General features: G+C 39.1%; 1 protein-coding gene across 12 annotated transcripts in view; it reads left to right on the top strand.

Moving 5' to 3' along the window:
- Nucleotides 1-16,029, top strand: part of NCOA2 (nuclear receptor coactivator 2) — a 250,798-nt gene that overhangs the window by 214,798 nt on the left and 19,971 nt on the right. For all 12 annotated transcript variants that reach the window (XM_039523669.1, XM_039523663.1, XM_039523664.1 and 9 more), the window contains 5 exons: nucleotides 1,813-2,019; nucleotides 4,657-4,872; nucleotides 5,625-5,754; nucleotides 12,586-12,751; nucleotides 14,922-15,200. In XM_039523669.1, the coding sequence (XP_039379603.1) occupies nucleotides 1,813-2,019; nucleotides 4,657-4,872; nucleotides 5,625-5,754; nucleotides 12,586-12,751; nucleotides 14,922-15,200 (998 nt within the window). The remainder of the gene's footprint in view (nucleotides 1-1,812; nucleotides 2,020-4,656; nucleotides 4,873-5,624; nucleotides 5,755-12,585; nucleotides 12,752-14,921; nucleotides 15,201-16,029) is intronic.

Here is a 16,029-nt window from a genome sequence, read left to right as displayed (position 1 = left end):
ACTCTGGGTTTAGCAGGCCAATGCTCAAACCACTGAGCTATCCCTCCTCCCATCATTCATATATATTCATTCCCTGAGCAAATTAAGCTATGCCAGCAAAAGGCCTCTCCCTCACCCCCACCCCCATTATAACTTCATCTACACTAGTGTTTCCTTTCTACTATCATTAGCTAATTATAAAGCTGTATTCATAACAACTCTCTCCGTGTCTGCATTATTTCAAGCCTTTACTGGCTCAGAGTGCACGTGTCCTAGGATTGCTACTGAAATCAGGTTTTGGCTCAGTTCTGAGTTGGACTTTGTGGTACTCACCCATCTTAAATCAGTAGGGCCAGTTGGTCTCTCTGGTAACCAGACTTGGTTTGTTTGTTTGTACTGTTGTTAAATATGGTGTTTCAGGATCTGATGGTCAGGAGTGAGATCCTGTGGGCAAAGTTTTGACTCACCTTAGGTTTATACAAAAGAGTTTACTGCAAAGAATTTGAAACATCAGAAGAAAATAATTCACACAGGTGCTTCCTGTCATGACACAATAAAGAGGAAAGACAAGTTAGACACCTTTTGTAGTAAGATGTTTCAGATTTTTTAAACTAGCTTAATAATACTTCATCTGAATTCTCAGATTTAAAAGTGTCTGTACTATAGTCTGGAGTAAATAAGAAGTTCTCTAGCTTTCTTATAGCGTGGTTCCATCAAAATAAAGAAGTTGTTTTGTGGATGACTTCTTGCCATTCACAGTCAGCGACTATCCCTGGGGCAGTTGCTGAAAATGTTTATATGGAAAAATAATTTTAGGGAAATATTTAATGTATTTTAGCATTATATGTGGTAACAAGAAAGGACCAGTACCATGTGATCAGCAAGAGGGTCTACAGAGCACGGCTGGGAACCACTTGAATAGATTCTAGGAAGTAGTTGCTGTCCTTTTAAAAATCTCTCAAAGAATAACTGTCCCTGAGTTGTTTTCTTTTGAAGAGTTTGTATTCACCTTTCTAATAAAATCTATATGCATTTTTCTCTGTTGAGGCTGATTTTTAAAGCAAAAATTCTTTTAAAATTAGCCTCAGCAGAGGAATAGATTCACAGAAAAGGTGGGGGTAATGGGCAAGTAAGTTTCTTTAAGAAATAAGATGTGTTGGAATCTCTTGAAATTCAGATGTACTTGTTAAGTAGTTAGTTTTCCTTAAGTTCACTTATATTTTCCTGGTAGTTTTGTTGTAACTGGTGGTATAGTACTAAGACTTCAGCCTGAAATAATTGTTACTGAACCTTGAAAGTACAGGTGTTCACTCATGGCAAAAAAAAATAAAATTCTATGTAAGGAGGGATAGTAACAGTATCAGCAAATGACCACATACAGCCAGAGGCCTTCTTCACGGATTTTGGTGCCTTAAGGGATACAGTTTATATGGGGAAAGTTGTGAAGCCTATCAAACTCTGAATTTCATAACAGTTTTGCCTCAGGCTGACATCTGCACTTCTGTTTTCAGCCACAGTCCTTTTAGGGAATATGGTTGTTTGGCATTGAAGCACACGTCACCTGGTAGTACACCTATGCTGTAGTTGTACTTCAGTAAATTATTTTAACTTTACACCATTTACTATTTAAAATACAAATCACTACCTGTCCTTCCTCGCATTTTTTGTAATGCTGTCTGGATGGGGCATATCCATTAGAGCTATGGAGTGATATGCTCATGCAACACTGTATATCTCAACCCCTCTGTTTGAAGAGTGTATTTTTATAAGTTAAGTTTCTCTTCTTGTAACTTTGTTTTTTTTTTTTTCACTTTTCCTCTCTCTCTGATCTAGCTTTTAATAACCCACGGGCAGGACAACTGGGCAGGTTATTACCAAACCAGAATTTACCACTCGACATCACATTGCAAAACCCATCAAGTTCAGGACCTTTCCCACCGATAAGAAACAGTAGTCCATATTCAGTGATACCTCAGCCAGGAATGATGGGCAGTCAAGGGATGATAGGAAATCAAGGAACTTTAGGGAACAATAGCACAGGTAAGAATTCAAATACTGTTTCCTATTTTTGTTAACTTATTTAATTAATTGGATGTATTTATGTGTAACATAATCAAGGTAGGGATAATTACAGATGCATCCTGTATATATCTAAAGTCCTAATCAAGCACAACCTGAATGGAAAACCTCAAATGTCTGCAAAATTGTCCACATAGTGGACAGTTATGATAAAACAGCAAACCATAGTGGCACATCAGTTTTGCCCTGGACTACTTCAGAACGTTTGTTGGTTAAGTGGTGCACAAGAATACGTCCTTTTTCACTTACCATGTGAAAGGCATGGGTGGAGATACTTAAAGGCTCATTGGTTTAGTAATGGAATAGGGACTCTTTCGCATCAGCTTTCCAGGTTCAGATGTCACCAAAATTGGTAGAAACCAAATGAAGAAGCCAATTGGCTTTTCAGTGATTTATGTGAAGTGAATTGGTGATCGCTGTCCCTTTGTTAATAGTTTGGTCTATCTACTGCAAAAGGGCCCCCTTTTTGGTCAAGAATTAAATGACCACAGAGAATGAGCTGTCCTCTCCATCACAGAAATATCACCTCCAAAACAGAATTTCAAGCATGTTGGTGATACTGCTGCCCATACGAAGTATGTTCCATGATTAAAAACAGAACTTCTGTCTCTGGTACTCTCAGTTTGCCTACTTTCCTGGCCATTAAGATTCACTTTAAGTAAAAGAAACTGGGTTTATTACTTTTAATTTTTGAATCAGGTAGCCTGGTCTTGTTTGAAGCATTAGATATCTGTAACTGAATTTACCTTTTTTAAACTTTATTATTGATTGTGCCATGTCTATGATGGACTTCTGTAAGTTGCCTCTAAACCTTACAAAGGTTACCAGAGGTGAAAACGTTACTGGAAAAGTTTGGATGAAGTGTCTCTGTTTAGTTACTTACCTCAGTTACCATACGTTTTGCGATTATGAAACATGAAACTCCAGTTAAGAATTCTGAATAGTCAGATGCTATAAAGCTGGGGTTCTCAACCTTATTCTTTCTGAGTCCCCCCCCCCCTCCATGCTATAAAAACTCCACGGCCCACCTGTGCCACAACAGCTGTTTTTCTGCATATAAAAGGCAGAGCCAGCATTGGGAGGTAGCAAGTCGGGCAATTCCCCGGGGTCCCACACCACAGGGGGGCCCTGTGAAGCTAGGTTGCTCAGGCTTTGACTTCAGACATGGGTGGCAGGGCTTGGAACCCCAGGCTTCAGCCCCGTGCAGTGGGGCTTCGGCTTTCTGCCCTGGGCCACAGCAAGTCTAATGCTGGCCCTGCTTGGTGGACCCCCTGCAACCTGCTCAGGGGCCCGCAGTGAGCCCTAGACTCCTGGTTGAGAACCACTGGTGTAAAGCATGTTAAATGCTGACAGCAAAAGGTCAGTTATATATTCATTTTGTATCAATATCAAGAAATACAAATTGTACTACTGTGCCAGCAATTAAAATATCTGATAGAGCAGTTTAGGGATTGTCTTGCAGGCTTTCAGGAGAATTACGTTTCTCCATATTATGCATGCATGTTGGAGCTTGCCATCCATATTCTTGTCATTTGTGCTAGTTCACCATGTGTTTCAGCTGACAGAATTGTGCAGATGTAAAAAAAAAAAAAAAAAAACAACCCACCAGAAGTCATATGGAAGCAAATTTCATACTTCAGGTAGAAAGCTGATTGCCTGCAAGGATCAGGAGGGGACTTTTCCCCCTCAATATATTGCATTGCACAATTGGCTTGGTGAATTATTATTTTTACCATCCTCTGAAGGCACTGGTCACTGATTATTCAGGGTACCAGTTTAGAGAGATCAGCCATCTGAGCCAAGCCAACATTTCCTATATTAATACAGTATTGAAATGATGACCAATGCTGTATTTCTACAAGTTTTAGTTTTTTGATTACCACAATAGTACAGTACTCTAAGCCTATAAATTTAAAGTGTAAATAAATTATATTAGTGGTTTACAGTAGGTGTAGGAGGACTTCCCCTAATATAACCGTAATGAACTGCACCAAGTATCGGAAAGTTCCTGTGGGTAATTTCCCTGCACCATCTATTGATTCAAGTTTGTCCGGGTAAGTCTTGTAGTTAGGAAGGCTCCTGGTTATGAATGACAAAAATATTCAAAAGATCAGTGATTAATAACAAAAAAAATAAGAATTAATACTTACATTTTTGTTGTTTATAAATGTATATTAATATCTTGTTGTTGCCCAGATCTTCACATTCTCACACAGGACTTGAAAAGTAAATCGCTGACATGTATGCCAGCAAACATGATTCATTTCCTGAGGAAGGAAGTCAGGGTTATCCACACAGCCTCAGCACCTGTTGTGGAGTACATATGGGAACACTTACGCTTAACAGCTTTTCAGAAATGATAAAAGGGTCACCTTCATGTAAAACCAGTAGTAGTCCCCAGTTCCCCAACTGAATGGCATTGCACAAGCCTGCAGAGTTACACGTCTGAACGGGCAGTTGAGATATAATTTGCTTTGAATAAAACCTGACAAACTAGTTTAATTTTCCAGAGAAAAATATACTAATCAACCAACAGGAATATTTGGAGATGTTTTCAAGGCTTGCATCTGGGTTTCACTGTATTTGGATTTTATACAGGAATGGTTGGTGGTAATACCCCTCGGCCTGCCATGCCATCTGGAGACTGGGGTGCTCAGGGTTCTGCTGTGAGGGTAACCTGTGCTGCTACAACCAGTGCCATGAACAGGCCAATCCAAGGAGGCATGATACGTAACCCAACAACCAGCATTCCTATGAGACCCAGCAGCCAGCCAGGCCCAAGACAGATGCTTCAGTCTCAGGTCATGAATATGGGTAAGCCCCAGTGCCTTATTGTAGTATATTATTTTGCAGTTACTGCATTGTATGATTAGGTAGAAGAAGGTAACGTCTAGCTTCAAATATAAACTTGATTAAAATTGTGTTGAACAAGTTAGATGCTCCCTACAGTGGAGATATCCCATTCAACAAGGAGAAAGCCTGTATAAGGTATGTATTTTAATGTTTGTCACTGTGAGCAGTTTCTGACTTTCTTTAGCCGCACAGAAATGTGTGACCAAAGGAATAGGATAGAAAGATTTTCTAGTTTATGAAAAAATAAGGTTCTAAAAGAAAATATAGATTTTAACACGTCCTTTGTACTAGGTCAATACTAAAGCAAGTACATTTGGATACAGATTGTATGTAGAATGCTCATACCCTTTGCACTAGTCTTTGTTCATATTTGCATTTGTTATGTCATATCAGATGTAGTACCATACTCATCAATTTGTATTTGCAGAGTTCTTTTGCTGTATGTTAAAAAATAAAAAAGTGGAAGATTTATTGACCAGTAATTTCATGATGCTTTGGAATTGTTAAAGTGCAATGTGAAGAAAGCAAAGTCTTACATTGGAATGATGGTTAAACTGAGACAAAAGATCTATTGTCTATATGCCTCTTTACAAATGAAGATGCTGACAATTTTTTGTTCACTCAAAGCAAATATAGCTTATTTGAAAGCACCAACAGTAAGGTTGTGGCCCTTCACTGTCACAGATGTTGTTTGATTGCTCTTTCTTGTTTAGGGCCATCTGAACTGGAGATGAATATGGGGGGACCTCAATACAGCCAACAGCAAGCTCCTCCGAATCAGACCGCACCGTGGCCGGACAGCATCTTGCCTATAGATCAGACATCTTTTGGTAATCAGAACAGGTCAGTCTTAGTGGCAAATCAAAAAGTCATATTTTACAGGAAAACTTGTAGGTCCACATTTTATGAGCTTCATGGGAACAAACTCTTTTTTAATGTATGTAGTGCATGCTTTCAGGGAACAAAATTGTCGATTTATGCTTGTTGCATGTTTATATGTCTACGATATGCATTCATGACTTAGCATTACCTCCGGTTACTCCTTCTGCTGGTTAGGCCATGTGTACACTGAAAGAATTTATGCCTCTATATTGCATCAATTCCCATCCCTGGTGCAGATGCACAGGTGGTGGAAATAGTGCAAGAATTAATATAGGCAGGACTCTGCATTTTTTACCATCAAGTCATGAAAACTAGTAAGTGAACAGGTGGAAAAGATGCCTGAGCCCTATTTACATTAGTGGCTTACCATGAGTTCAGCTACAATATTGCTGCCTGTTACCCTAATGTGGGTACTACTTTTTCTAGTATAAATCACCCTTCAACTTCTGGGGAGGTTTTTTTTATTTGTATATTTTGTTTTATTTGGGCTAGAATCCTGTAAAGAGCAGGAGAGAAAAAATGAAGCAAGACTTAGTCTCTCTCTCCCTGGGTTAAATTATCTCAGTCTGTTTTCCACAGTACCAAATGCACAGTTACAGTCTGATCAGTGCATATTAAATTCGTATGTTTTTCTATATATTTGTTTCTATACATTTCATATAGTACCATTACAGAGATTTAAAAAGTCACATTCTCTGCCCCCAAAAGGTTTACAGTTTAAATTAGATAAACATAGAACATGCAGATGAAAGAGGAACACATTTTCAAATTCAGAGTGAAGTCGGGCAGGGCAGGATAGGAGAGGAGCACAGGGAAGGAAATCAGCATGGAAATAAGTTGAAAGAGTGAATTTTGAGGAATGATTTGAAACCGGGGGGGGGGGCATAGCCTGTGACTATTTCAGAGTATGATGTGTACATCCTAACGTTTTGTTTTCTTGCTGAAAGTTGGCTATAAAAGATTATTTATAACTTCAACATAACCTTAGTTCCGGTCTCTCCTGATGCTTTTCCCACTTTATCATGTTTTTCCAATAGTTCTCCCGATGCTATTCTCCATATGCTCTAGGCATCTTTGACATACCTTAAAAGTAGGGCTCTCAAGCAATCAAAAAAATTATTTGCGCAATTAAACAATAATAGAATACCATTTATTTAAATATTTTGGGTACATTTTCAAATATATTGATTTCAATTACAAAACAGAATACAAAGTGTACAGTGCTCGCTTTATATTTTTGATTACAAGTATTTGTACTGTAAAAAAACAAAAGAAATAGTATTTTTCAGTTCACATAATACAAGTACTATAGTGCAATCTCTCTGAACTATAGATTGCACTAACAAATGTGAAAGTTGAACTTACAAATGTAGAATTATGTCCAAAAAAAACCTGCATTCAAAAATAAAACAATGTAAAATTTTAGAGCCTGCAAGTACACTCAGTCCTACTTCTTGTTCAGCCAATCACTCAGAAAACAAGTTTGTTTACATTTGCAGGAAATAATGCTGCCCACTTCTTGTTTATGTCACCTGAAAGTAAGAACAGGCCTTCTCATGGCACTGTTGTAGCCAGTGTCACAAGATATTTACATGCCAGATGCGCTAAAGATTCATATGTCCTTTCATGCTTCAACCACCATTCCAGGGGATATGCGTCCATGCTGATGATGGGTTCTGCTCAATAACAATCCAAAGCAGTGCGGACCAACACATGTTCATTTTCGTTATCTGAGTCAGATGCCACCAGCAGAAGATTGATTTTCTTTTTTGGTGGTTCGGGTTCTGTAGTTCCTACTTCGGGTGTTGCTCTTTTAAGACTTCTGAAAGCATGCTCCACATCTCGTCCCTCTCAGATTTTGGAAGGCACTTCAGATTCTTAAACCTTGGGTTGAGTCCTGTATCTATCTTTAGAAATGTCACATTGGTACCTTCTTTGCATTTTGTGAAATCTGCAGTGAAAATGTTCTTAAACCGAACAACATGTGCTGGGTCATCATCCCAGACTGCTAAACGTGAAATATGAGGCAGAATGTGGGTAAAACAAAGTGGGGACATACAATTCTCCCCCAAGGAGTTCAATCATAAATTTAATTAATGAATTTTTTTTTAACGCGCCCCATCAGCATGGAAGCATGTCCTCTGGAATGGTGGCCGAAGCATGAAGGGGCATCCAAATGTTTAGCATATCTGGCACATAGATACCTTGCAATGCCAGCTGCAAAAGTGCCATGCAAATGCCTGTTCTCACTTTCAGGTGACATTGTAAATAAGCGGGCAGCATTATCTCCTGTAAATGTAAATAAACATGTTTTTCTTAGCGATTGGCTGAACAAGAAGTAGGACTAAGTGGACTTGTAGGCTCTGAAGTTTTACATTGTTACATAACTGCACTCAAAAACAAAACAAAACAAAATCTACACTTGTAAGCTGCACTTTCACGACAAAGAGATCACACTATAGTACTTGTATGAGGTGAATTGAAAAATACGATTTCTTTTGTTTATCATTTTACAGTGCAAATATTTGTAATAAAAATAATATACACTTTGATTTCAATTACAACACAGAATACAATATATATGGAAATTATAGAAAAACATCCAAAATATTTAATACATTTCTGTTGGTATTCTGTTGTTTAACAGTGTGATTGAAACTGCGATTAATCGCGATTAATTTTTTTGAGTTGATCGCATGAGTTAACTGCGATTAATCGACAGCCCTACTTAAAAGTACTTCCAACAGAAATATCGCTCCAAAATAACTAAATCACAGCAATGCCATTGGATATGGCCAACAAACCAGGGAAATAAGCTAAAATAATTGTATTCCCACAAAGTCCTGCCCTCACATTGCTCCCGTTTGAAAACATCTGAGGGAGGAAAAAAACTGCACTTTACAGCATGTCCTGAAGGCAGTAGATCTGAACTATATAGGACCAAGAGAAGAGAGTGAATTCTGAGAACATGAGATCTCCAGAAAATGCCCTTCCAGCAGCCTTTTCCTGTTCTTAGCTGTGAGGTTTCAGCTTGAGCTTGAACGTGCTGATCTAAAATATGGCTGTATGGCACAAGGTGAGAGGCAGCGTCTCGGTTAGCCATTTAGGGCTTATAAGGTCAGAACCAATGCCTTAAGCTCCACTGGGAAACCCGTAAGTGGCCTGTGTAGATAATGACACGCAGATTGGATACACTTGTGGCAAGATACACAGTTAAATAAGAAGGCGTCTGCATTTTGTACCAACTTCAGTTTCTGGATACTTGTAATGTGTAGTGTCAGGTAAAGCATGTGGCAGCGGCCTAATATTGCTATGGTTAGGATCAGAGGATAAAGATATTCCTGTTAGAAGGAGATTTGTGGGGTTTTTTTAATGTATTATACACAGTAGGAAGCATTCAGAATTTTCCTGTTTCTGGCACAGTAATGGATAGAGCATGTTTTCTTAATACTTCCATGATGCATTGTGCTTCTAGGTAGGGAGTCCACAAACAAGGAGAATTTTCATGTATTTATCAAATGACTGTTCAGGAGTCTGTGCAGACTTTCAACTTGTGCTGGCCAGAACTTCCATTTTGGATTCAGGACTGGAGAACGTCATTGTCATTACTTATTTAGTGACATAGATATACGTGGCTTCGTACAGAACCCAATAAAGACAGAGCATGGGATCTTGGTTCCATTGATGTCAACGGTGAACTCCCATTGACTTCAGCGGAGACAGGTTTTCACCCAGGTTCCTTGCCCCTAGCAGATTACAAACTGGGGGCCCAGTTGTGCAAGATGTGAAGCACCCTCACTAATGTGCCTAATCATTTCATAGTTTACTTCTCCGGCAGATTGTGGCCTGCAAAGATTAGCTCTTCATAATATTGAAAAATAATTATCTTCAGTTACAATAGTTTACTATTGAATTTCATTCAGGTAAAGAAGTACTGTATGTCTGTTGTAAGCTTCAGTTGTGATATAATGGGATATACTTAGCAGAGTCCAGATCCAACTTCCCCTCATCTTTTATGTAAAGTACAGTTTTTTCTCTATTTTCTCCAATGGATCTAAAAGTCAAACAATTATTTTGTACATTGTAATTAGGAAATAGTTTATTATTGCATCATTATTTGCCAATCCCCTTTCATTGAGCTGGCTTGTTTGCATCATCTCTTGATGGATTCGATTTCACAATCGTTATATTATTGCATGTTATCTGGGACAAATACTGATCTGCAATCTACATAATAAGGAAGCCAACTAGTTGTTTGTCAAGTAAGCACTGAGTTGTCTTTTTTTTAAATAATTTGATTAATTATTATCAGGAGTCATATATCATACAGTTTTTTACAAAATTAATTATTCAGAAAAGAATACACTTGTATAGATAAGAGTTGATCTTAGCATCAGTGTGTACAAAATAGATGAATTATCAGTAAGCTATTCCAATTGTTTGACATTCAAAGTTTTGATTTATTATTTTTGTTTTTTCATTGTATATATTCATATCCATTCACAATTTCTTTTTTTTTGGCCATTCCCATTGATACATTTTCCAGGAGTGCTTTTTTTAACAAGGTCACTTGTTGAGTTTGAAATCAACTTGGATAAAGGTTGTAGGATTTTTCTATTGTTTTTCTCCTAAAATTATTTCTAATTCCATGGGAGAGCGAATGTTAGTAATTTTCTCTCTATATGATTAATAAGTTTATATTTGTGCAGTGCTTAAAAAATGTAAAATGCTGTTTAGTGTATATATATGAGCTGTTTAGTATATTTTATTACTTTGCTGAGTGAATGGGTATCCAATTGGTCATAATCCCTGAAATATGTTTTCTTCTCCAATGTGTAGTCTGGCAGTATTTCTCTTAGCCCTCACTGTGCTGTGGAGATTAGACTCCCACTGGCAAATAATAATTTCATTATGGAAGCTAACACAATGCTAACAGTGTTCCTATATCTTCTCAAAGCTGGATGCATGGTGAGGTATTTGCCAAGAGTATCAGTGTATTGTGTAGATCTGTTTTCGCTCCCCAAAGTCTGACAGAAAGCTTGCCATTGACTTTCAGTAATTGCCTTTGACAGGACATTCCCTTGCAATATGTAAGGTAGTGCCTCGGGTGACCTTGCAGTTCCAGCAGGCTGCATCCTCTGTAGTATGTTTGTATATGTCTGTAAGCTGTATAGGGTCCTGTAAAATTTCTGTGTGAAGTACCCAGAAGAGATATGGTATTTAGTTGCAGCTGAAATGGTGTTTCAAATCCAGTTTTATTTCTAAATAAGTACAATCCTCCAGTTTGGGGATAAAACTTCCTCCTGCCTTTGCCTGCCTGCCAAGTGCAGTTCTACTGGATGGAGAACAGGATTGGGAGACTCAGCACTCTTTATATGACAGAATGCCCATCTCCTTGGTGGCCTCATTCTAACCCAATTCGATCAAGCATTTAAGCATGTGCCATGCACTTAAGTTTTCACTGAAGTCAGTGGCACTCAAACACATGTTTAAAGTTAAGAACGTGCTTAAGTGCTTTACTTTGCAGCAAAGATTTTAGCCTGGGCAAGAGTGAGTGTTGATGGGTCCACTGCTGCATGGTTTTACCACCTCCTAGTGAATGGGGCTGTTGCCTCAATGGTGCTATTGCACTCTGTGACATGGAGTAGAGGAAGTCTTCCTTTGTTCTCTTTATTGGCACAAAACTAGGCTATTTGAGCTTGGTATGGGATGAATTTTACCCTTTGACTATATGGTCTGATTCGCAAGGGTGATAAATAAGAGTTGAGTGTGGTTCCACTCTTAAGGAAGCTTTCTATATGACTATGTCCTCATCTGCTCATGGTAGTATCTTTAATCTAGTGCAGTGGTTCCCAAACTTGTTCCGCCACTTGTGCAGGGAAAGCCCCTGGCGGGCCAGGCCGGTTTGTTTATCTGCTGCTTCTGTAGGTTCGGCCGATCGCGGCTCCCAGTGGCCGCGGTTCGCTGCTCCAGGCCAATGGGAGCTGCTGGAAGCGGCGCGGGCCGAGGGACGTACTGGCCGCCACTTCCAGTATCTCCCATTGGCCTGGAGCAGCTAACCGCAGCCACTGGGAGCCGCGATTGGCCGAGCCTGCGGATGCGGCAGGTACACAAACCGGGCCGGCCCACCACAGACTTTCCCTGCACAAGCAACGGAACAAGTTTGGGAACCACTGGACTAGTGTATGTAATTTGGAGTTACTAGTAATAAGATGTACACCTCTACCCCGATATAACGCTGTCCTTGGGAGCCAAAAAATCTTACCACATTATAGGTGAAACCGTGTTATATCGAACTTGCTTTGATCTGCCGGCGTGCACAGCCCCGCCCCCCGCACACACACACCCAGAGTACTGCTTTACCACGTTATATCCGAATTGTGTTATATCAGGTCACATTATATCGGGGTAGAGGTGTAATTCCTTTTCTGTTTATTTAGCTAAGTGATTTGCATCTGTCTTCATTAAATATATTCTACATTGACTTCCATATTAATTTTTTTGATCCCATTCTGTGAAGTTAGTTCTGAGAAATATCTCTGGCAGTATTTGTGTTTCCCTCTGATACATGCATGCAACACCTGGTGACTTAAGGGAGAGTTGTATAGATGTTTCTTTGAGAATTAAACAGTGAGCAGAAGTTACCAAACAAAATTGGCAGATATGGAAATAATTGTCACCTGTAGTACAAGACTCATTAGCTCAATTTGTGAGAAATAATCATTTGTCCACATGAAGTGGGTACTCTTCTTCCAACACCTGTTTACAACAGTTATATTCATGTTTTCTCAGGCAACCGTTTGGCAGCTCACCAGATGACTTGCTGTGCCAGCCTCCTTCATCAGAGTCACCAAGTGATGAGGGAACTCTCCTGGATCAGCTTTATTTGGCACTAAGGAATTTTGATGGTCTAGAAGAAATTGACAGGGCTCTCGGAATACCAGAACTGGTTAGCCAGGTATACTTGATAGTATCAAATTCTAATTTATAGTTAAAAAGTTGAAATCCCTTAAAAGTGAGAGAGGTAAAGATTTATGTGATATACACACACACTCTCAGTTTGGAAAACAACAAAATTTAATGTTCTAATCAGTAAAAAGGATTGAGTGTAGCTTTAAAAATTGCCAGTATATTTAATTGTAAAACAGAATTCATGCAAGTTAGTTCCTCCTGCCAAGACCCGAGTTAAGGGCTCTATATTCCACTTGCAACAGCTGATTTCATCATAACCACCTAAAACAATATTGGTTTAATGTTAGAATTGTGCCTATATGCCTTAATCTGTTATTTTTATCCCTTCTCCCACAATTGTTTTTATTAACTTTCAGTTAGTTCTCATCAAATAAAAAAATGTTACACAATGCTAATTAAAATAATACAAAGAGAAATATAGTAAAGGCTTAGGAAAAATAGGACTTAGATACAAGACTGAGCCAAGAACCAATTTTTTATTGAAATTGCATTATCAAAACAGTCAATCTTGCCTGTATAAATGTTTAACATTCTCAGATGGGTTGGTGCTTGTGGCTCATCTGTGTAGCTAACTATGGCCATTTCTTTTCCCATTTGTCAGAACTGTACCTCTGAAATAACCGTGTATTTCAGATATGACCTTTGTCTTTCTCTGCATCTGTTCCTTTATCTATGGACTCTGAAGTGGTAAAATAGAGTCAATAAAATCCTGAACGGGACATGAGAAAGCACCTGTCTGATAGCATACTGAGTACAGTGCTTCATTAGGGACAAGATTTTGGTGATCATTTCATTAAGTGAAACTTTCATTCTTTATTCATAAGTAATTCATGTAGTAGCGAGTAGCCTCAGGAGCACTACCAAAGGATCAGTGTGAAAAAGAACGATTTATTTGAAGGAAAATGATATATGAATTTCTTATTAACAAGAATCTCCATGGAAATTGTTTTAAGACTTCTACAGGTTTAAAGGAAACTGTTAAATTTAAGATGTTAACAATTTATAAAAAGAATAGTTGCCTTTGAAAGTCCTAGTTTTTATGGATAAAATCTTAATCTTCACTAGGATTTTTAACCTCGAGTTAATTGATTGCCAGAGTAAACTACTGAGCAGTCAGGGGCGGCTCTAGACATTTCGCCGCCCCAAGCATGGCAGCATGCCGTGGGGGGCGCTCTGCCGGTCGCCGGGAGGGCAGCAGGCGGCTCCGGTGGACCTCCCGCAGGTGTGCCTGCAGAGGGTCCGCTGGTCCCGCGGCTTTGGTGGACCTCCCGCAGGCACGCCTGGGGGAGATCCACCGGAGCCGCGGGACCAGCGGACCCTCCGCAGGCACGCCTGCGGGACATCCACCGGAGCCGCTTGCCGCCCTACCAGCGACCGGCAGAGCGCCCCCCGCGGCACGCCGCCCCAAGCACGCGCTTGGCGTGCTGGGGCCTGGAGCCGCCCCTGTGAGCAGTCTATGGTAAACTTCAAATGACTGTAACCTGGAACAAATGTTTAGGGAATGTTCAGAATAGCTTTGGAAATGTGTCAGCAGCTTTGCGTTAATTGGCAGTCAGTTAACTTGAGGTAAAAAAACTGTTGTATAGACATACTCAAAGGAAGCTAGGTGTTCATCCCCCATTAAAATGAGAACTGAGATTTTAATTGCCTTTGGCGACTTTGAAAATCTGAGACATTTATATTGCAAATGGCAACTCAGCTTAATAACAGTGAAAATATTTTGAAATCTAATTTGTCTTTCACTATTTGTGTATTTATTACTCTTTGAATTTCTTCCAGTTTCAGTGATAAAAGTAGGCTAGTCCTCACTGTTTAGAATTTCTAGTCGTTTTCACTTTCAGTTCTCCTGCACTAGCACAACGTTTCTTGGGATGTTTGCATTGAAAAGACTGCAGAGAATTTCTCCTTCCATTGGAATGGTTTTTGGCTTGATTTTTTTTTTAAGTCATGGAAACAATTCTATTGATCTTAAGTTTTGTTTAAAAATCAGTTAAAAAAAAAAATTTGACCAGTCTTTTTGGGCAAATTTGTCTATACAGTGTCCCTTTAATAATGGCATATTTTTGTGGGAGGACTGGGTTTTAGACTGAATAATCCCATTCAGAAGTATATTTTACTATGTGTTTTTATACATTTTGGTTTGTATGTTTCTGCAGAGCCAAGCTGTAGATCCAGAGCCATTCTCAAGTCAGGAATCCAACATCATAATAGAACAAAAGGCACCAGTTTTCACTCAACAATATGCATCTCAGGCTCAAATGGCCCAGGGTAGTTATACACCCATGCAGGACCCAAACTTTCACCCAATAGGACAGCGACCTGGTTACGCAACATTGCGTATGCAACCTAGGCCTGGTCTCAGGCCTACTGGTATAGTGCAGAACCAGCCAAACCAGCTGAGACTTCAGCTTCAACATAGACTCCAAGCACAGCAGGTATTCCATGTTTATATGTTATCTACCACTGGCTCAGTCAGATTATAGTAATTTAATATAGAGTAAATACAATGAATTTAGCTAGCTCTGAATAGTCTAATTCTGAAGTGTGTTCCCTATTATATTTATTCCGGTTGAGTTCCACAGTTGAAATAGAAATATTGGCCATAATGAATTTTACAGAGGTAATACATAGTGTCTTTATTCCCCTTGTTGACCTCTTCTGCGCCTTTACCAGCTTATCTTTTCTATAATAATGTGGTGCAAAAAATGTGCCCAGTACTCAAATCCTGGTCTCACTAGCCCTTTGTGCAATGCTATAATGATGTCTTTTGATGTATGGACTTTTTTTTTTCTATTCAGTTGTATTCAGAACCCTAATCATATACTTGTTTTCTGAATTGCTGCCAGATTCCTAAATGCTTTCTTTTGTCACTGTTTCCAGTTTGTGACTGTTTTAATTCACCATTCCTTTTGCCATATATTGTTTAATGATATAAAGACCTCAAGAGGTCATCTAATCTAGCCCCCTGCACTCAGGCAAGACCAAGTAAACCTAGACTGTCCCTGAAATGTGTTTGTCTAACTGGTCCACAACCTCCCTTACAAGCGTGTTCCAGTGCTTAACTATCTTTTATAGTTAGAAAGATTTCCTACCTTCAGAGGACATGGAGAACAACTGATCACAGTCCTTTTTATAATAGCCCAGAATGTATTTGAAGACTTATCAGGTCCCCTTCAGTCTTCTTTTCTCTTTATAAACATTCCCATTTTTTTTCTTCACCTTTCTTCAGAAGTCAGGTTTTCTAAACCTTTTATCATTTTTTGA

The sequence above is a fragment of the Mauremys reevesii genome, linkage group 2 (assembly GCF_016161935.1).
Source record: "Mauremys reevesii isolate NIE-2019 linkage group 2, ASM1616193v1, whole genome shotgun sequence".
In the NCBI taxonomy this organism is placed as follows: domain Eukaryota; kingdom Metazoa; phylum Chordata; order Testudines; family Geoemydidae; genus Mauremys; species Mauremys reevesii.
Note: the sequence above shows the minus strand (reverse complement) of the source record. Positions and strands in the feature narration are given on the sequence as shown.